Source organism: Salmo salar, chromosome 09 (assembly GCF_965601325.2).
Source record: "Salmo salar chromosome 09, fSalSal1, whole genome shotgun sequence".
NCBI classification, from domain to species: Eukaryota; Metazoa; Chordata; class Actinopteri; order Salmoniformes; family Salmonidae; genus Salmo; species Salmo salar.
Genome location: NC_138299.1, coordinates 164,285,235 through 164,307,472, shown reverse-complemented (window position 1 = coordinate 164,307,472; position 22,238 = coordinate 164,285,235). Strand labels below are relative to the sequence as shown.

Sequence of the window (22,238 nt, the reverse complement as noted above, 5' to 3'; positions counted from 1 at the left end):
ACCTCCATCAGAAGCTAACCATCAGAAGCTAACCATCAGAAGCTAACCATCAGAACCTCCATCAGAAGCTAACCATCAGAACCTCCATCAGAAGCTAACCATCAGAACCTCCATCAGAAGCTAACCATCAGAAGCTAACCATCAGAACCTCCATCAGCAGCTAACCATCAGAACCTCCATCAGAAGCTAACCATCAGAACCTCCATCAGAAGCTAACCATCAGAACCTCCATCAGAAGCTAGCCATCAGAACCTCCATCAGAACCTCCATCAGAAGCTAGCCATCAGAACCTCCATCAGAAGCTAGCCATCAGAACCTCCATCAGCAGCTAACCATCAGAACCTCCATCAGAAGCTAACCATCAGAACCTCCATCAGAACCTCAATCAGAACCTCCATCAGAACCTCCATCAGAAGCTAGCCATCAGAACCTCCATCAGAAGCTAGCCATCAGAACCTCCATCAGAACCTCCATCAGAAGCTAACCATCAGAACCTCCATCAGAACCTCCATCAGAAGCTAACCATCAGAACCTCCATCAGCAGCTAACCATCAGAACCTCCATCAGAACCTCCATCAGAACCTCCATCAGAACCTCCATCAGCAGCTAACCATCAGAACCTCCATCAGAACCTCCATCAGAACCTCCATCAGAAGCTAGCCATCAGAACCTCCATCAGAAGCTAACCATCAGAAGCTAACCATCAGAACCTCCATCAGCAGCTAACCATCAGAACCTCCATCAGAACCTCCATCAGAACCTCCATCAGAAGCTAGCCATCAGAACCTCCATCAGAACCTCCATCAGAACCTCCATCAGAAGCTAGCCATCAGAACCTCCATCAGAACCTCCATCAGAAGCTAACCATCAGAACCTCCATCAGAAGCTAACCATCAGAAGCTAACCATCAGAAGCTAACCATCAGAACCTCCATCAGAAGCTAACCATCAGAACCTCCATCAGAAGCTAACCATCAGAACCTCCATCAGAAGCTAACCATCAGAAGCTAACCATCAGAAGCTAACCATCAGAACCTCCATCAGCAGCTAACCATCAGAACCTCCATCAGAACCTCCATCAGAACCTCCATCAGAACCTCTCAGAACCTCCATCAGAAGCTAGCCATCAGAACCTCCATCAGAAGCTAACCATCAGAAGCTAACCATCAGAACCTCCATCAGAACCTCCATCAGAACCTCCATCAGCAGCTAACCATCAGAACCTCCATCAGAACCTCCATCAGAACCTCCATCAGAAGCTAGCCATCAGAACCTCCATCAGAAGCTAACCATCAGAAGCTAACCATCAGAACCTCCATCAGCAGCTAACCATCAGAACCTCCATCAGAACCTCCATCAGAACCTCCATCAGAAGCTAGCCATCAGAACCTCCATCAGAACCTCCATCAGAACCTCCATCAGAAGCTAGCCATCAGAACCTCCATCAGAACCTCCATCAGAAGCTAACCATCAGAACCTCCATCAGAAGCTAACCATCAGAAGCTAACCATCAGAAGCTAACCATCAGAACCTCCATCAGAAGCTAACCATCAGAACCTCCATCAGAAGCTAACCATCAGAACCTCCATCAGAAGCTAACCATCAGAAGCTAACCATCAGAAGCTAACCATCAGAACCTCCATCAGCAGCTAACCATCAGAACCTCCATCAGAAGCTAACCACCAGAACCTCCATCAGAAGCTAACCATCAGAACCGCCATCAGAAGCTAGCCATCAGAACCTCCATCAGAAGCTAGCCATCAGAACCTCCAGAAGCTAACCATCAGAAGCTCCATCAGAACCTCCATCAGAACCTCCATCAGCAGCTAACCATCAGAACCTCCATCAGAAGGTAACCATCAGAAGCTAGCCATCAGAACCTCCATCAGAACCTCCATCAGAAGCTAGCCATCAGAACCTCCATCAGAAGCTAGCCATCAGAACCTCCAGAAGCTAACCATCAGAAGCTCCATCAGAACCTCCATCAGAACCTCCATCAGCAGCTAACCATCAGAACCTCCATCAGAAGGTAACCATCAGAAGCTAGCCATCAGAAGCTAGCCATCAGAAGCTAGCCATCAGAAGCTAGCCATCAGAAGCTAGCCATCAGAAGCTAACCAGCAAATTGGCTACTAGCTATTTAGTCATTGTCAGCCACTGCTAGCGGCCTTTACCTTCTGCACAGACACCAGCTGCTCTTAGCCTGGATAATGATTGCCAGCCTGCCAGTATCGGACTGTTTTCTCCACTACAACGCCAGATACCTGCCGTAAGCCCTGGACCATTACTCCTGATCATCACAGCTAGCTAGCTGCCACCGAGTGGCCCAGCCCCGAAGCTAGCTCTGAGCCAGGCCCACCTCCCGGTCTACTCTGCCACCGAGTGGCCCAGCCCCGAAGCTAGCTATGAGCCAGACCCACCTCCCGGTCCGTTCAGTGATCACTCGGCTACACAGCTGATGCCTTCCGGACTCTTCCCCAACACGGCTAGAATTCCACTACTCCACCGGATCCTTGCCATAAGCTCTGGACCTTTGCATCGGGTCATCGCTGCTAGCTAGCTGCTACCGAGTGGCTATAGTGGCTAACACCCTTGTCCTGAAGGAATTGGGAGGTGTAGGGAGGGATAGGGAGGTATAGGGGGGATGGGGAGGAATAGGGAAATATAGGGAGGAATGGGGAGGTATAGGGAAATATACTGCTCAAAAAAATAAAGGGAATACTTAAACAACACATCCTAGATCTGAATGAAAGAAATAATCTTATTAAATACTTTTTTCTTTACATAGTTGAATGTGCTGACAACAAAATCACACAAAAATAATCAATGGAAATCCAATGGAGTCACACTCAAAATTAAAGTGTAAACCACACTACAGGCTGATCCAACTTTGATGTAATGTCCTTAAAACAAGTCAAAATGAGGCTCAGTAGTGTGTGTGGCCTCCACGTGCCTGTATGACCTCCCTACAACGCCTGGGCATGCTCCTGATGAGGTGGCGGATGGTCTTCTGAGGGATCTCCTCCCAGACCTGGACTAAAGCATCCGCCAACTCCTGGACAGTCTGTGGTGCAACGTGGCTTTGGTGGATGGAGCGAGACATGATGTCCCAGATGTGCTCAATTGGATTCAGGTCTAGGGAACGGGCGGGCCAGTCCATAGCATCAATGCCTTCCTCTTGCAGGAACTGCTGACACACTCCAGCCACATGAGGTCTAGCATTGTCTTGCATTAGGAGGAACCCAGGGCCAACCGCACCAGCATATGGTCTCACAAGGAGTCTGAGGATCTCATCTCGGTACCTAATGGCAGTCAGGCTACCTCTGGCGAGCACATGGAGGGCTGTGCGGCCCACCAAAGAAATGCCACCCCACACCATGACTGACCCACCGCCAAACCGGTCATGCTGGAGGATGTTGCAGGCAGCAGAACGTTCTCCACGGCGTCTCCAGACTCTGTCACGTCTGTCACATGTGCTCAGTGTGAACCTGCTTTCATCTGTGAAGAGCACAGGGCGCCAGTGACAAATTTGCCAATCTTGGTGTTCTCTGGCAAATGCCAAATGTCCTGCACGGTGTTGGGCTGTAAGCACAACCCCCACCTGTGGACGTCGGGCCCTCATACCACCCTCATGGAGTCTGTTTCTGACCATTTGAGCAGACACATGCACATTTGTGGCCTGCTGGAGGTCATTTTGCAGGGCTCTGGCAGTGCTCCTCCTGCTCCTCCTTGCACAAAGGCGGAGGTAGCGGTCCTGCTGCTGGGTTGTTGCCCTCCTACGGCCTACTCCACGTCTTCTGATGTACTGGCCTGTCTCCTGGTAGCGCCTCCATGCTCTGGACACTACGCTGACAGACAGAGCAAACCTTCTTGCCACAGCTCGCATTGATGTGCCATCCTGGATGAGCTGCACTACCTGAGCCACTTGTGTGGGTTGTAGACTCCGTCTCATGCTATCACTAGAGTGAAAGCACCGCCAGCATTCAAAAGTGACCAAAACATCAGCCAGGAAGCATAGGAACTGAGAAGTGGTCTGTGGTCCCCACCTGCAGAACCACTCCTTTATTGGGGGTGTCTTGCTAATTGCCTATAATTTCCACCTGTTTTCCATTCCATTTGCACAACAGCATGTGAAATGTATTGTCAATCAGTGTTGCTTCCTAAGTGGACAGTTTGATTTCACAGAAGTGTGATTGACTTGGAGTTACATTGTGTTGTTTAAGTGTTCCCTTTATTTTTTTGAGCAGTGTATATTGAGGAATATGGAGGGATAAATCAAATCAAATCAAAATGTATTTATATAGCCCTTCTTACATCAGCTGATATCTCAAAGTGCTGTACAGAAACCCAGCCTAAAACCCCAAACAGCAAGCAATGCAGGTGTAGAAGCACGGTGGCTAGGAAAAACTCCCTAGAAAGGCCAAAACCTAGGAAGAAACCTAGAGAGGAACCAGGCTATGAGGGGTGGCCAGTCCTCTTCTGGCTGTGCCGGGTGGAGATTATAACAGCACATGGCCAAGATGTTCAAATGTTCATAAATGACCAGCATGGTCAAATAATAATAATCATAGTAGTTGTCGAGGGTGCAACAAGTCAGTAACACAAGAATAAGTGTCAGTTGGCTTTTTCATAGCCGATCTTTGAGAGTATCTCTACCACTCCTGCTGTCTCTAGAGAGTTGAAAACAATAGCCCACAAAGATCTCCGCCACGGCACAACCCAAGGGGGGGCTCCAACCCAGACAGGAAGACCACGTCAGTGACTCAAACCATTCAAGTGACGCACCCCTCCCAGGGACGGCATGGAAGAACACCAGTAAGCCAGTGACTCAGCCCCTGTAATGGTGGTAGAGGCAGAGAATCCCAGTGGAGAGAGGGGAAACTGGCCAGGCAGAGACAGCAAGGGCGGTTTGTTGCTCCAGCCTTTCCGTTCACCTTCACACCCCTGGGCCAGACTACACTTAATCATAGGACCTACTGAAGAGATGTGTCTTCAGTAAAGACTTAAAGGTTGAGACTGAGTCTGTGTCTCTCACATTGGTAGGCAGACCATTCCATAAAAATGGAGCTCTATAGGAGAAAGCCCTACCTCCAGCTGTTTGCTTGGAAATTCTAGGGACAATTAGGAGGCCCGCGTCTTGTGACCGTAGCGTACGTGTAGGTATGTACGGCAGGACCAAATCGGAAAGATAGGTAGGAGCAAGCCAATGTAATACTTTGTAGGTTAGCAGTAAAACCTTGAAATCAGCCCTTGCCTTAACAGGAAGCCAGTGTAGGGAGGCTAGCACTGGAGTAATATGATCACATTTTTTGGTTCTAGTCAGGATTCTAGCAGCCGTATTTAGCACTAACTGAAGTTTATTTAGTGCTTTATCCGGGTAGCCGGAAAGTAGAGCATTGCAGTAGTCCAACCTAGAAGTAACAAAAGCATGGATACATTTTTCTGCGTCATTTTTGGACAGAAAGTTTCTGATTTTTGCAATGTTACGTAGATGGAAAAAGGTGTACTTGAAACAGTCTTGATATGTTCTTCAAAAGAGAGATCAGGGTCCAGAGTAACGCCGAGGTCCTTCACAGTTTTATTTGAGACGACTGTACAACCAGTGAGGAATAGGGAGGAATAGGGAGGTATATGTAGGTATAGGGAGGTATAGGGAGGTATAGGTGAGGAATGGGGAGGAATATGTAGGTATAGGGAGGAATAGGGAGGTATAGGGAGGTATAGGGAGGAATAGTGTGCACCTGCGTCTGTGTGTGCATGCGTGCTGGTGTCCTTGCGCTCGCTTTTGTATGCCAGCGTGTTTTTTCCATCGTGCGTGTGTGTGTTGGCGTGTGTGTGTGACCTTGTGTCTTCGAGTTGTCTCGACAACTTTATACAGTCCTATTACAAGACATTACCATTATCTTATATAATCTGTTGAAAGTTGATCAGATCTCTTAAACGTGTGATTTTCTTACCTCCTGGAATATTGATTAGTGAAGTGTGTTCGTCTTACTTCTTGTTATGTGTCCCAAATGGCAAGCTATTCCCTATTTATTACAATATTCTCTCTTTCTCTCTTCCTCTCTGCATAATGAATGGCCACCATTTATCAATCTCTGTGAATCTCAAGGTTTTTCCATGTTGGCATGGTAAAATATTATGCATTGGATCTTGCGTGATAACAGACCTGCCACAGTAAAAGCTGTGATTTACGGCGATACATCTTGTAGGGGAATGTTTTAGAATAAAAAAACAGTAGGACCATTTAATCTTTCTGAAGTGTGCTAATGAATGTATTTACTTTCATGCACTTGAAGTGTAGACACAACCACAGAACTCTGTGCTTCTCTAATGTGTCCAAAGTTGGTGGGTTGTTGGTTTAATTGTTATTAGTGTTGCTTGGTAATCACTTTATGATAGGATACATTGTATCAGTTACGACATAGTTTGTGAAAACAAAATCATATTGCATGAAAGAAAAATGTGGTTGGATTTATTTTATAATATCCGTAATATGCTTGAGAATGTGGAATATCATTAATATTTGCATGGCTAAGGGTTTCATACTTTAAAAGGCTTGTCCATTATCAGTCCCTTATAGAGGAAGGTCAGGTTTCATACTGGTAAAGGCTTGTCCATTAGCAGTCCCTTATTGGGGAGGAAGGTCAGGTTTCATACTGGTAAAGGCTTGTCCATTATCAGTCCCTTATTGGGGAGGAAGGTCAGGTTTCATACTGGTAAAGGCTTGTCCATTATCAGTCCCTTATTGAGGAGGAAGGTCAGGTTTCATACTAGTAAAGGCTTGTCCATTATCAGTCCCTTATTGAGGAGGAAGGCCAGGTTTCATACTGGTAAAGGCTTGTCCATTATCAGTCCCTTATTGAGGAGGAAGGTCAGGTTTCATACTAGTAAAGGCTTGTCCATTATCAGTCCCTTATTGGGGAGGAAGGTCAGGTTTCATACTGGTAAAGGCTTGTCCATTAGCTGTTCCTTATAGAGGAAGGTCAGGTTTCATACTGGTAAAGGCTTGTCCATTAGCAGTCCCTTATTGGGGAGGAAGGTCAGGTTTCATACTAGTAAAGGCTTGTCCATTATCAGTCCCTTATAGAGGAAGGTCAGGTTTCATACTGGTAAAGGCTTGTCCATTAGCAGTCCCTTATTGGGGAGGAAGGTCAGGTTTCATACTGGTAAAGGCTTGTCCATTATCAGTCCCTTATTGAGGAGGAAGGTCAGGTTTCATACTGGTAAAGGCTTGTCCATTAGCAGTCCCTTATTGAGGAGGAAGGTCAGGTTTCATACTGGTAAAGGCTTGTCCATTAGCTGTTCCTTATAGAGGAAGGTCAGGTTTCATACTGGTAAAGGCTTGTCCATTATCAGTCCCTTATTGAGGAGGAAGGTCAGGTTTCATACTGGTAAAGGCTTGTCCATTAGCAGTCCCTTATTGAGGAGGAAGGTCAGGTTTCATACTGGTAAAGGCTTGTCCATTAGCTGTTCCTTATAGAGGAAGGTCAGGTTTCATACTGGTAAAGGCTTGTCCATTAGCAGTCCCTTATTGGGGAGGAAGGTCAGGTTTCATACTGGTAAAGGCTTGTCCATTAGCAGTCCCTTATCGAGGAGGAAGGTTAGGTTTTATACTGGTAAAGGCTTGCCCATTAGCAGTCCCTTATTGAGGGTTTTCCTGTTGCTACTTATCTACTTGACTCTGCTAAGAAGCTGTGCTACTCTAGTGTGTTGAACTCCACTGATCTCCTTCCTATCCAGTGTACTGTAGCTAGAAGCATCTCTAAAGTCTCGAAGGAGGATAAACTGCTGCTCCCGGACCAGGCCCAAATCCCCATCATGCGTGTGAAGAAAAGACGGAGATACAGGGGACAGATCCGGGTGCCTTGTGAGAATTAGTCGGCGAGTGGGTAACCCGCCTCTACCATCTGTCCTATTGGCCAACGTGCAATCATTGGAGAATAAACTGGATGAGCGCCGTTCGAGACTATCCTACCAACGGGACAATAAAAACTGTAATACCTTATGTTTCACCGAGTTGTGGTTGAACTACGACACGGATAAAATACAGTTGGCTGGGTTTTCCGTGCATCGGCAAGACAGAACAGCTACGTCTGGTAAGACAATGGGTGGTGGTGTGTGTCTATTTGTCATTAACAGCTGGTGGTCTAATATTAAGGAAGTCTCTATGTTTTGCTTGCCTGAGGTAGAGTACATCATGATAAGCTGTTGACCACACTATCTACCAAGAGAGCTCATCTATTTTTTTGGTAGCCGTCATCTGACTATTTACCACCACACCACAAACTGATGCTGGCACTAGACCGCTCTCAACAAGCTATATACATAAGGCCATAAGCAAACAAGAAAATACTCATCCAGAGGCGACACTGCTAGTGGCAGGGGACAATAATGCAGGAAAACTGATATCCGTTTTACCTCATTTCTATCAGTATGTCACGTGAGGAAAAAAAAACTCTAGACCACCTTTACTCCACACAGTGATGCATACAAAGCTCTCCCTCGCCCTCCATTTGGCAAATCTGACCATAATTCTATCCTCCTGATTCCTGCTTACAAGCAAAAACTAAAGCAGGAAGTACCAGTGACTCGCTCAATACGGAAGTGGTCAGATGACGCAGATGCTAAACTACAGGACTGTTTTGCTAGCAAAGACTGGAATAAGTTCCGGGATTCATCCAAGTGCATTGAGGAGTATACCACATCAGTCAACGGCTTCAACAATAATTCGATGACATCCTCCTCACAGTGACCATACGTACCCCAACCAGAAGCCGTGGATTAAAGGCAACATCCGCACTGAGCTAAAGGGTAGAGCTGCCGCTTTCAAGGCGCAGGACACTAACCCGGAAGCTTATAAGAAATCCCACTTTGCACTCCGATGAACCATCAAACAGGCAAAGTGTCAATACAGGACTAACATTGAATTCTACTACACCGGATCTGACTTTCATCAGATGTGGCAGGGCTTGCAAACTATTACAGACTACAAAGGGAAGCCCAGCTGCGAGCTGCATAGTGACACGAGCCTACCAGACAAGCTAAATTACTTATATGCACACTTCGAGGAAAGCAACACTGAAACATGCATGAGAGCACCATACGTTCCAGACGACTGTGTGATCATGCTCTCTGTAGCTGGTGTGAGCAAGACCTTTAAACAGGTCAGACGGATTACCAGGATGTGTACTCAGAGCATGCGCTGACCAACTAGCAAGTGTCTTCACTGATATTTCCAACCTGTCCCTGACTGAGTCTGTAATTTCTACATGTTTCAAACAGACCACCATAGTCACTGTGCCCAAGAATGCCTAGATAATCTGCCTAAATGACTACCGACCCGTAGCACTCACATATGTAGCCATGAAGTGCTTTGTAAGGCTGGTCATGGCTCACATCGACACCATCCTCCCGTAAACCCTAGACCCATTTCAAGTTGCATATCGCCCAACATATCGCCCCTAGACCCACAGATGATGCGATCTCTATTGCACTCCACATTGCTCTATCAAAAGGAACACCTACGTGAGAACCATAGTGCCCTCAAAACTCATCACTAAGCTAAGGACCCTGCTATTGAACACCTCTCTCTGCAGTTGGATCCTGGACTTCCTGACTGGCTGCCCCCAGGTGGTAAGGGTAGGCAATAACACATCTGCCATGCGGATCCTCAACAGGGGGGGCCCCTCAGGTTTGCATGCTTAGTCTGCTCCTGTACTCCTTGTTCACCCACGACTGCGTGGCCAAGCACGTCTCCAACACCATCATTAAGTTGGCCGACCGACAACAATGAGACAGCCTACAGGGAGGAAGTCAGAGACCTGGCAGTTAGGTGCCAGGACAACATCTCCCTCAATGTGAGCAAGACAAAGGACCTGATCGTGGACTACAGGAAAAGGAGGGCCAAGCACGCCCCCATTCACATCAACAGGAGCAGGTTGAGAGCTTCAAGTTCCTTGGTGTCCACATCACCAACAAACTATCATGCTCCAAACACACCAATATAGTCGTGAAGAGGGCTTGACAACGCCTATTTCCCCTCAGGAGACTGGAAATGTTTGGCATGGGTCCTCAGATCCTCAAATAGTTCTACAGCTGCAGCATCGAGAGCGTTCTGACTGGTTGCATCACTGCCTGGTATGGCAACTGCTCGGCCTCCAACTGCAAGGCACTACAGAGTGTAGTGTGTACGGCCCAGTACGTCAATGGGCCAAGCTTCCTGCCATCAGAAGAAGGCCCTAAAAATTGTCAAAGACCCCAGACACCCTAGTCATAGACTGTTCTCTCTGCTACCACAAGGCAAGTGGTACCAGAGCGCCAGGTCTAGGTCCAAAAGGCTCCTGAACAGCTTCTACCCCCAAGCCATAAGACTGCTGAACAGTTAATCAAACAGCCACCGGACTATTTACATTGACTTTCATTTATTTAGTACTTATTTTCTTAAAACTGCATTGTTGGTTAAGGGCTTGTAAGTAAGCATTTCACGGTAAGGTCTACACCTTTTGTATTCGGCGCATGTTACAAATACAATTTGATTTGTACTGTAGCTAGAAGCATTTCTACAGCACTTCCAGGGATCCAGATTGGAGGTTGGAGGAGGCTGGGGCCGCAGGCGGTCAACCTTCCTGATTGCATCAAAAGCAGCAGTAGCAGCCCGAGGGGGGAGGAGATGCAGGGGAGAGAGGAGATGGGAGAGAGGAGATGGGAGAGAGGAGATGGGGGGGAGGAGATGGGGGGGGGGGAGTGAGGAGATGGGGGAGATGGAGGGGGGGGAGAAGATGGAGGGGGTGGAGGGTAGAGAGGAGATGGACGGAGGAGATTCAGGGGAGAGAGGGATGGAAGGGAGGAGATGGGGGGAGGAGATGGGGGGAGTGAGGAGATGGGGGGGGGGGAGTGAGGAGATGGGGGGGGGGAGTGAGGAGATGGGGGGAGTGAGGAGATGGTGGGGAGTGAGGAGATGGGGGAGATGGAGGGGAGTGAGGAGATGGAGGGGGGGAGGGTAGGGAGGAGATGGACGGAGGAGATACAGGGGAGAGAGGGATGGGAGGGAGGAGATGGGGGGAGTAAGGAGATGGGGGAGATGGAGGGGAGCGAGGAGATGGAGGAGAGAAGGAGGGGGAGAAGAGGGAGGGGATGGAGGAGAGAAGGAGGGGGGAGAAGAGGGAGGGGATTGAGGAGAGGGAGGGGAGACGTGATCTGACTCCCTAGTGAGATCCTACCCTCTTTCTCTCTCTCTTCTTTATCTCCCTCCCTCTCTCTCCCACTGTACACCTTTCTCTCTCTCTCTCTCTCTCTCTTTATCTCTCTGTCTCCCTTTCTCTTAACCTCTCACTCTGATCTCTCTCGCTCTCCCTCTTTCTTTCTCTCTCGCTCTCTTATCACTCTGTCTCCCTTTCTCTTAACCTCTCACTCTGGTCTCTCTCTCTCCCCTCTCTCTTGCTCTTTCCCTTTCTCTTAACCTCTCACTCTGGTCTCTCTCTCTCCCCTCTCTCTTGCTCTTTCCCTCTCTCTCTCTCTCTCCCTCAGTATCTCTCCCCCTCTCACTCTCTCTCTGTCTCCCCCATTCCACGGCCTCTATGAGTCAGGTATTGTGTCACTGTGGGCTCTGTAACTACAGTAGTGATATGTCTAGTGAGCTCCATTGACATCAGAGCAATGTCAGGTTCTATCTCCACCAGCCTGTCCATAAGATGTAGATGGAAGCGATTCTGTGAGCGCAGACACAGGTAAGATCACATGATCTCAAGGAAAATGAACCACGCCTGAACAATGGATTTAACAGAGATGCATACTGAGCCAAGAATATTCTGTCTTTTATGCCTTTACCTTTTTCATAGTGATTGTCCATATTGAATTGCAAACTTATTTTAACTGAATGACTAAAATGCAATAATGAGGTTATGCTTTGAGCACTGTTCAGGCTATGGACTAGTCTTCAGAGAACCAGTCAGTAGATTGGCAGATACTTATTTTAATGGCGTAATTATTATCTTCCATTCTTATCTAATAACACATCCATGGTTGCTGCATTGTTAAGAACACATTCATATTTATCTCCTGACATGACTTTCACATTACAGAGAGATCCGATTGGTCCAGAGAAACATGACTTCACATTACAGAGAGATCTAATAGGTCCAGAGAAACATGAGAGAGATCCGATAGGTCCAGAGAAACATGACTTCACATTACAGAGAGATCCGATTGGTCCGGAGAAACATGACTTTCACATTACAGAGAGATCCGATAGGTCCGGAGAAACATGACTTCACATTACAGAGAGATCTGATAGGTCCAGAGAAACATGACTTCACATTACAAAGAGATCCGATAGGTCCAGAGAAACATGAGAGATCTGATAGGTCCAGAGAAACATGAGAGATCTGATAGGTCCAGAGAAACATGAGAGTCTGGGCCAGGCTGGGCTGATAGGTCCAGAGAAACATGAGAGGGTATTGTAATAAAAAGAAAGGAATTAAAGCTGTAGTCATCCACTCAACACATTTTGATCTCTTCTCCTCTTTACACCGGCTATGTCTGAAATGGTACCCTATTCCCTACGTAGTTCACTTTTTTTGACCAGAGGTCTATGGACCCTGGTTAAAAGTAGTGCACTATATAGGGAATAGGGTGCCATTTCAGAGGCAGCCAGTATGATCTGACAACTGTGTTGTCTTTATGTCTTTGGTTACAAGGTTCTGACACCTGGATATCATGTTTTATTGTCTCTATATGTCTTTATAGCAGAACCTTGTAACCAAAGCTTCAGCTTGTTCTCTGACACCTGGATATCATGTTTTACTGTCTATAGATCAGTTACTGGCCACCTCAGTGACAGTGATCAGTTCATGGCCACCTCAGTGACTGTGATTGGTTACTGGCCACCTCAGTGGTAGTGATTGGTTACTGGCCACCTCAGTGGTAGTGATTGGTTACTGGCCACCTCAGTGGTAGTGATCGGTTACTGGCCACCTCAGTGGTAGTGATTGGTTACTGGCCACCTCAGTGGTAGTGATCGGTTACTGGCCACCTCAGTGACAGTGATCGGTTACTGGCCACCTCAGTGACAGTGATCGGTTACTGGCCACCTCAGTGGTAGTGATTGGTTACTGGCCACCTCAGTGGTAGTGATCGGTTACTGGCCACCTCAGTGGTAGTGATCGGTTACTGGCCACCTCAGTGGTAGTGATCAGTTACTGGCCACCTCAGTGGTAGTGATCAGTTACTGGCCACCTCAGTGGTAGTGATCAGTTACTGGCCACCTCAGTGGTAGTGATTGGTTAATGGCCACCTCAGTGGTAGTGATCAGTTACTGGCCACCTCAGTGGTAGTGATCAGTTACTGGCCACCTCAGTGGTAGTGATCGGTTAATGGCCACCTCAGTGGTAGTGATCAGTTACTGGCCACCTCAGTGGTAGTGATTGGTTAATGGCCACCTCAGTGGTAGTGATCAGTTACTGGCCACCTCAGTGGTAGTGATCAGTTCATGGCCACCTCAGTGGTTATTCAGACTAAGGTCTTCCATTCCTTCACTCTGGTGGCAGCTTATTAGGGAGGGAACTGACACCTGCCTCATGTTTAGCAGAGACATTGTAGTAAAACATTCTTCAACCTTACTCAACATTCCTTAGGTTTCACATAGTGAGCTGGTCCGGAAGATGGGTTAGCTTCAAAGTACACTGATGATTAAATCAAAATGAAAAACATTTAATATTGCTTTTGTCGGTGGGGACCCTGTCCTCTTCATAATGCTTCAACATGGATATGCCGACCTTCATGAATTGTTAAAACAAATGTAGCTACAAAATGTGTGTCTGCAATATGAATATTGCCTCTAACTCTCCAGGGCTCCAGGTAGAGTAGCTCTTCTCACTGCAGGAGCCATTTTATATTTTTAATGAAAGCTTTGTCTTTGATCTCTCCTCTTCACTATGTATAGCTGAACCAGTCTCTATAGACCACACTATGTATAGCTGAACCAGTCTCTATAGACCACACTGTCTCTATAGACCACACTATGTATAGCTGAACCAGTCTCTATAGACCACACTATCTATAGCTGAACCAGTCTCTATAGACCACACTATGTATAGCTGAACCAGTCTCTATAGACCACACTATGTATAGCTGAACCAGTCTCTATAGACCGCACTATCTATAGCTGAACCAGTCTCTATAGACCACATTATGTATCACTATGTATAGCTGAACCAGTCTCTATAGACCACACTATGTATAGCTGAACCAGTCTCTATAGACCACACTATGTAAAGCTGAACCAGTCTCTATAGACCACACTATGTATAGATGAACCAGTCTCTATAGACCACACTATGTAGAGCTGAACCAGTCTCTATAGACCACACTATGTAAAGCTGAACCAGTCTCTATAGACCACACTATGTAGAGCTGAACCAGTCTCTATAGACCACACTATGTATAGCTGAACCAGTCTCTATAGACCACACTATGTAGAGCTGAACCAGTCTCTATAGACCACACTATGTATAGCTGAACCAGTCTCTATAGACCACACTATCTATAGCTGAACTAGTCTCTATAGACCACACTATCTATAGCTGAACTAGTCTCTATAGACCACTGTCTGCAGGGGAAACTACTGCAGCACTGGACTGGCCTGGGTCTGCAGGGGAAACTACTGCAGCACTGGACTGGCCTGGGTCTGCAGGGGAAACTACTGCAGCACTGGACTGGCCTGGGTCTGCAGGGGAAACTACTGCACTTCCTGCAGCACTGGACTGGCCTGGGTCTGCAGGGGAAACTACTGCAGCACTGGACTGGCCTGGGTCTGCAGGGGAAACTACTGCACTTCCTGCAGCACTGGACTGGCCTGAGTCTGCAGGGGAAACTACTGCAGCACTGGACTGGCCTGAGTTTGCAGGGGAAACTACTGCACTTCCTGCAGCACTGGACTGGCCTGAGTCTGCAGGGGAAACTACTGCAGCACTGGACTGGCCTGAGTCTGCAGGGGAAACTACTGCACTTCCTGCAGCACTGGACTGGCCTGAGTCTGCAGGGGAAACTACTGCAGCACTGGACTGGCCTGAGTCTGCAGGAGAACTCCCTACTCTGAACTGTGCTGACCATATCTCATTCTATCGACCAGAATGCTGCTATTGGTGAGGACATTCTCACCTCTATTTACTTTTAAGGCAACAAGTTCTACCCACAAAATACACCGTGATCCTTTCCGTGTTTTCCACCCCGAGTTAAATATAACGGAAACTGTTGCACATGTTGTTAATGGTTGTCGTTCATACAAAGGCCTGTATATTGCTGGACTTGACCTCCTTGTCGACCTGATAGCTACTGAGGTGAGACGGGTGTTCTCACAAACAGAACACATACACAAAGTTCTGTTATCAGAAGAGCCTGATTTGATGGTGATGATCAATGTTTTTTCTTGTGTGCTGAATTAGCCAGATGTTGTTGATGGGGGAGGCCAGAGGGAGGTGCTGCTTCTGGGGATGGGCTGCTCATTTGACTACTACATGGAACCTTTTCTGACAAGCTGCTTAAATACCATCCCCCATCACATCTGAGCAGTCCTGGGTATTAGCGCAGGCTTAATGTGGTGATACTAGGAAGTCTGGGCCATGTTAACAGGCTGACAGAACCTGGCCTTAAGATAGCAGGGGCAGCAGGTAGCCTAGTGGCTAGAGCCTTGGGCCAGTACCTGAAAGGTTGCTGGATCGAATCCCTGAGCTGACAAGTTAAAAATGTGTTGTTCTGCTCCTGAACAAGGCATTTAACCCACTGTTCCTTTGTAGGGTGTCATTGTAAATAAGAATGTGTTCTTAACTGACTTGCCTAGTTAAATGAAGGTTAAACATTTTGCCTTCAGATAGCAGGCTTACAAACGGTGATGGATAAGCAGCTGGTGAGGTGATGCTCTGTATCAGCGGTCATGGTCACCCTTGCTGTTTGGAGAAGAAGGTGCTATCTGGGGCCAGATATCCATGTCCTGGAATGTTTGAATCCTCATTGCACACTCTTAGTATAAAAGGTATTATCTAGAACCTAAAAGTGTTATTTGTCTGTTCCCCTTCGAAGAACCCTTGTTGGTTCCAGGTAGAATCCTTCTGGTTCCAAGTAGATCCATTTTGGGTTCCATGTAGAACCCTTTCCACAGAGGATTCTACATGGATCCCAAAATGTTTCTACCTGGAAGCGAATATGTCTGAACTGAGAGGGAGCAGAAATCAAATCCAGAAATCACATCACGGTTACAGTACAGTTGCTATGAGGCATCATTACCCAACTATTTCGTAGACGGTAGGAAGGTAAACCATCCCCTTCTGAGTGATGACTGTTGGGATTAAAGAGCCTGCTGCAGCAGAAAGCTGGCGAAGGCTCCACCTTTGTCATCAGAGTCCCACTGGTTGGCCTGCGTGCACATGCCCCCTTGCGTAAAGCGAGGTCCGTACAGAAATGGTTGGTCGAGATCGTTGTGGAAGAACTTGACTGGCCTGCACAAAGCCCAGACCTCAACCCCATCGAACACCTTTTGGATGAATTGGAACGCCAACTGCGAGCCAGGCCTAATCACCCAGCACCAGTGCGCCGATCTCACTAATGCTCTCGTGGCTGAATGGAAGCAAGTCCCCACAGAAATGTTCCAACATCGAGTGGAAAGCCTTCTCAGAAGAGTGGAGGCTGTTATAGCAGCAAAGGGGGGACCAACTCCATATTAATGCCCAGGATGTTGGAAGGAGATGTTTGACAATCATTATTTTGGTCATGTAGTTTAGCACTGGATTTATAAGCATGAAAAGACACAACTCAGTGTGAGAACCAAGTGATTTGATTCCAATTCATTCATCTTCAAATCTGAGACATGAACATTGTGTATCCCTCCTCTTTTCTCTTCTCTGCTTGGCAGAATGTACCATGAAAATCTACATTTGGTTATATTACATCTTGGTGTTTAACATGAAACTCAAACATAACTTCACGACTACATTTCCATGAGATGATGATGTGTACCTTGTTGTTACTTCTCATGTGACGCTGACCTTAGTAAACGTTGTTTACACACATCTTGTTTGTCCTTTGAAAATCAGTTTACAGCGAGAAAAAAGACTAAAGTCTGTTTCTTCAAGCATAGATAAAATCAACCTTTACAAGCAATTTACACTTTGTGGTGTAAAAACATGCCTCAGTTGGATCTGTGTCGGTCAGTGGCAGAGTACCACTGACCTGTGTGCAAACCTGCATCCAAACTGGCACCCTATTCCTAATATAGTGCAAAATGTTTGACCAGGGCACATAGGGAATAAGGTGCCACTTGGGACTCAGTCTACACAGATTGGTGATTGCAGAATGCTAATGTGATTGGTCACTTGAGTAGAGGGTCCATGTCTTGTGTCCTCATACATAATTTCATCATAGTTTATTTATTTATATTTTTTATTTCACCTTTTATTTAACCAAGTAGGCCAGTTGAGAACAAGTTCTCATTTACAACTGCAACCAAGATAAAGCAAAGCAGTGCGACAAAAACAACAACACAGAGTTACACATAAACAAACGTACAGATGATGATGTGCAAGTAGCAATACTGGGGTGCAAAAGAACAAGAGGGTAGGTAATAATATGGGGATGAGGTAGTTGGGTGGGCTATTTACAGATGGGCTACGTACAGGTACAGTGGTCGGTAAGCTGCTCTGACAGCTGATGCTTAAAGTTAGTGAGGGAGATATAAGACTCCAGCTTCAGTGATTTTTGCAGTTCGTTCCATTCATTGGCAGCTGAGAATTGGAAGGAAAGGTGGCCGAAGGAAGTGTTGGCTTTAGGGACGACCAGTGAAATATACCTGCTGGAGCGTGCTACGGGTGGGTGTTGCTATGGTGACCAGTGAGCTGAGATAAGGCGGGGCTTTACCTAGCAAAGACTTATAGATGTTTGGCAATGAATACAGTGAGGGGGAAAAAAGTATTTGATCCCCTGCTGATTTTGTACGTTTGCCCACTGACAAAGAAATGATCAGTCTATCATTTTAATGGGAGGTTTATTTGAACAGTGAGAGACAGAATAACAACAAAATAATCCAGTAAAACGCATGTCAAAAATGTTATACATTGATTTGTATTTTAATGAGAGAAATAAGTATTTGACCCCTCTGCAAAACATGACTTGGTACTTGGTGGCAAAACCCTCACCATCTATAGCTACTCTAAATTGCATACCAAAAGCACAGTTGTGCTCTATGTAGGGAATAGGGTGCCATTTGGGATTAACACTATCTTCTAAATGAAAAGGGCAGGAGGACAGTTTGTGTGGCCCTTTGTAATTAGCTCCAAGGTATTTCTAATCCACCAGGTCTCATTCTGCCATGGATCAACCATTTACATACAGCTCTGTCATGGATCAACCAGTTATATACAGTTCTGTCATGGATCAACCAGTTATATACAGTTCTGTCATGGATCAACCAGTTATATTACAGTTCTGTCATGGATCAACCAGTTATATACAGTTATGTCATGGATCAACCAGTTATATTACAGCTCTGAACTGGATCAACCAGTTATATTACAGCTCTGTCATGGGTCAACCAGTTATATTACAGCTCTGTCATGGGTCAACCAGTTATATTACAGCTCTGTCATGGGTCAACCAGTTATATTACAGCTCTGTCATGGGTCAACCAGTTATATTACAGCTCAGTCATGGGTCAACCAGTAGACACCTTTCCACTGGCTCTGCTTCCCACACTCTTAGAAAAGTAGTGCTTCCCACGCCCTGGTCCAAAGTAGTGTTCTGTATAGGGAATAGTGTACCATTGGGTCCTGGTCCAAAGTAGGGCTCTATATAGGGAATAGGGTACCATTTGGGACACACACTGCACTCTTAGAAAAAAGGGTTCCAAAAGGGTTGTTTGGCTGTCCCCATAGGATAACTCTTTTTGGTTCCAGTAAGAACCCTTTTGGGTTCCATGTAGAACCCTCTGTGTAAATGGTTCGACATGGAACTCAAAAAGATTCTATCTGGAACCAAAAGGGTTATTCAAAGGGTTTTCCAACGGGGACGGCCGAACAACCCCTTCAGGCTCTAGATAGCACCTTTTTTTCTAAGAGTGTGGGAAGCAGAGCCGTTGGAAAGGTGTCATCTCTATATCTTCAATTGAGCTCTTACCTGAGTCAGCAGCTCTTGTATAGACTGAACAGGCTATAATTTCATATTAGGACAGTAAAGTGTGTCAAAGAATATTGACCTTCAAACATTAACTTTAAAATGTTTACTCTTTCACGGCAGTGCAGTTGGGTTTCCAATAGAAGTAATGTGCTACGTTGGCTACAAAGCTTTTTGGGACAACTCTGTCCCCCGCCCTGGCAACTCTGTCCCCCGCCCTGACAACTCTGTCCCCCGCCCTGGCAACTCTGCCCCCCGCCCTGGCAACTCTGTCCCCCACCCTGGTAACTCTGTCCCCCGCCCTGGTAACTCTGTCCCCTGCCCTGACAACTCTGTCCCCCGCCCTGACAACTCTGCCCCCCCCCCTTGTAACTCTGCCCCCGCCCTGACAATTCTGTCCCCCGCCCTGACAATTCTGTCCCCCGCCCTGACAATTCTGTCCCCCGCCCTGACAACTCTGTCCCCCGCCCTGACAACTCTGTCCCCCGCCCTGGTAACTCTGTCCCCCGCCCTGACAACTCTGTCCCCCACCCTGGTAACTCTGTTCTCCACCCTGACAACTCTGTCCCCCACCCTGGTAACTGTGTGTACAGAATAGTTTTGTAACTGTGTGTACAGAATAATTGTGTAACTGTGTACATTATAGTCTGGCAACTGTAAATGCTGTATGTTGCAGATCTGGGGACTTTCAGTGGGAGGACGAGAGGAGGCGTGTCTGTAAGGGAAGGACAAGGAGTGGTGCTCATGTGTACTCCACCCCCTCATTCACCAGGTAAGACCCTGGCCCCTGACCCCTAACCCCTGACCCCTAACCCCTAACCCTTAACCCCTAACCCCTAACCCCTAACCCTTCTCATGTATTCTCCATCCCCTCATTCACCAGGTAAGACCCTGGCCCCTAACCCCTAACCCCAACCCTTAACCCTTAACCCCTAACCCCTAACCCTTCTCATGTGTACTCCACCCCCTCATTCACCAGGTAAGACCCTGCCCCCTGACCCCTAAACCCTAACCCCTAACCCTTAACCCCTGACCCCTAAACCCTAACCCCTGGCCCCTGACCCCTAACCCCTAACCCTGCTCATGTATACTTCACCCCCTCATTCACCAGGTATGATTCTTTAGCCTCAGCATCCCAAACAGGCAGATGATACAGGTGCATGTGTATTGTTACAAAATATCTTCATCATCACATAATGCTTTAATCAGCCATATACCGATGTAGGATCTTCATTTGAGCCAGTTTGGTACAATAGTAAAATAATCCTGAAGCAACAGGAAAGGTGAATTATAATTAATCAACATTTTTGTAAGGGTTGATACATTTTCTGTTAGGGAAAATCAGGTCGGAAAGTGGAAATGATTAACTTCAGAAGCCTTTTTGAAACTCATACACTACACGTTTGCATTTCCTGCTTTACATTAAATTCTCAGCAACAAAATAGAGATCAAATTAAGATCCTTCATCTGTTTATGGCCAGCCAGGTCACTCCATCTTCTCCTCTCCTCTCCCTCTCTCTCTCTCCCTCTCCCTCTCCCTCTCCCACCCCTCTCCTCTTCCTCTCTCTCTCTCCCACCCCTCTCCTCTCCCTCTCTCTCTCTCTCCCTCTCCCTCTCCCACCCCTCTCCTCTTCCTCTCTCTCTCTCTCTCTCCCTCTCCCACCCCTCTCCTCTTCCTCTCTCTCTCTCCCTCTCCCACTCCCCCTCCTTCTCCTCTTAATCTTCCTCTCCTCTCATTTTCCTCTTCTCTTCCTCTCCACTCCTCTTCCTCTCATCTCCCTCTTCCTCTCCTCTCCTCTCCCTTTCCTCTTCCTCTATTCTCCTCTCACTCTTCCTCTTCCTCTGCTCTCCTCTCCATCTCTTCTCATCTTCCTCTTCCTCTCATATTCCTCTTTGGCTTCCTCTTCCTCTCCTTTCCTCTTCTCTTCCTCTCCACTCCTCTCCCTCTCCACTCCTCTCCCTCTTCCTCGCCTCTTCCTCACCTCTCCCCTTTCCTCTCTTCTCCCTCTCCTCTCCTCTCCTCTCCTCTCCTCTCCTCTCCTCTCCTCTCCTCTCCTCTCCTCTCCTCTCCTCTCCTCTCCTCTCCTCTCCTCTCCTCTCCTCTCCCTCTCCCTCGCCTCTTCCTCTCCCTCATCTCTTCCTCTCCTTACCCTCTCCCTCTCCACTCCTCTCCCTCTTCCTCTTCTCTTCCTCTCCCTCTTCATGTCCCTCTTCTCTTCCTCTCCTCTCCTCTCCTTCCCCATCTTCCCCTTCATCTTCTCTCCCTTTCCTGTCCTTTCCTTTCCCCCTTCCTCTTCTTCTCCCCTCTTCCTCTCCCTCTTCCTCTCTTTTCCTCTCCAACTTCCTCTCCTCTCCTTTCCTCTTCCTCTCCTCTTCCTTTCCTGTCCTTTCCTGGTTGTTCTTCATCTCTTCTTTCTTTCCTCTCCTCTTCCTTTCCTCTCCTCTCATTTTTCTCCTCCAGTAGAAGTGTGTGTGGAAAATCACTGGGGAAGCCAAGCCAGGGAAAAAAAGCCATATTATAACCTGTTAGTTCATATGCCTTGTCACTGTGATATATAGGCCTAAGGCCAAGACAATAAGAAGACACAGTGGCAGAATAAATGCAACCACGCCTTTGTTCATCACAAAACTGGAGAGCAACATCTGTCCGGTGAAGTCCACAAAGCATATTGCATGTAACAAACAGTTACATGACCTACAGCATGGTCATGCAAGTTCATGTTTCCATTTTTTTTTAACTAAACAACCATTGATTTAGAACCGCAAGAGAAAAATCCATCCTCCTATCTTTCATGACGGTCTATGACTCCTGCCATACAGTTTATACTTTTAGTTTTTTTGTCTTGACTAAAATGCTTGTTCGTTAGCCTAATTTCCTTCAGGGCAACGATGTGTCAGGCCAGCTAGTTAACATTAGCCATCTAGCTACATATTGAACTCCATTCTCTCGGGCCAGGGGCAAAATAGAAAGATTTATGGTTGGATCAGAATTACCGTTATAATCATTGTCCAGTACGGAGAATTAAGTAAAACCACAAGTCCAAATCCCTATCTCCATCCATGGCTAATTTAGGAAAGGGA

General features: G+C 46.9%; 1 protein-coding gene across 1 annotated transcript in view; it reads left to right on the top strand.

Annotated features, from left to right (window-relative positions):
- The window catches only part of LOC106613405 (contactin-5), a 52,283-nt gene extending 32,121 nt beyond the window's left edge, over nucleotides 1–20,162 (top strand). The window contains exons 5-6 of the mRNA XM_082955563.1: nucleotides 19,834–19,929; nucleotides 20,137–20,162. Coding sequence (XP_082811689.1) covers nucleotides 19,834–19,929; nucleotides 20,137–20,162 — 122 coding nt within the window. The remainder of the gene's footprint in view (nucleotides 1–19,833; nucleotides 19,930–20,136) is intronic.
- Nucleotides 20,163–22,238: the final 2,076 nt, after the last annotated feature.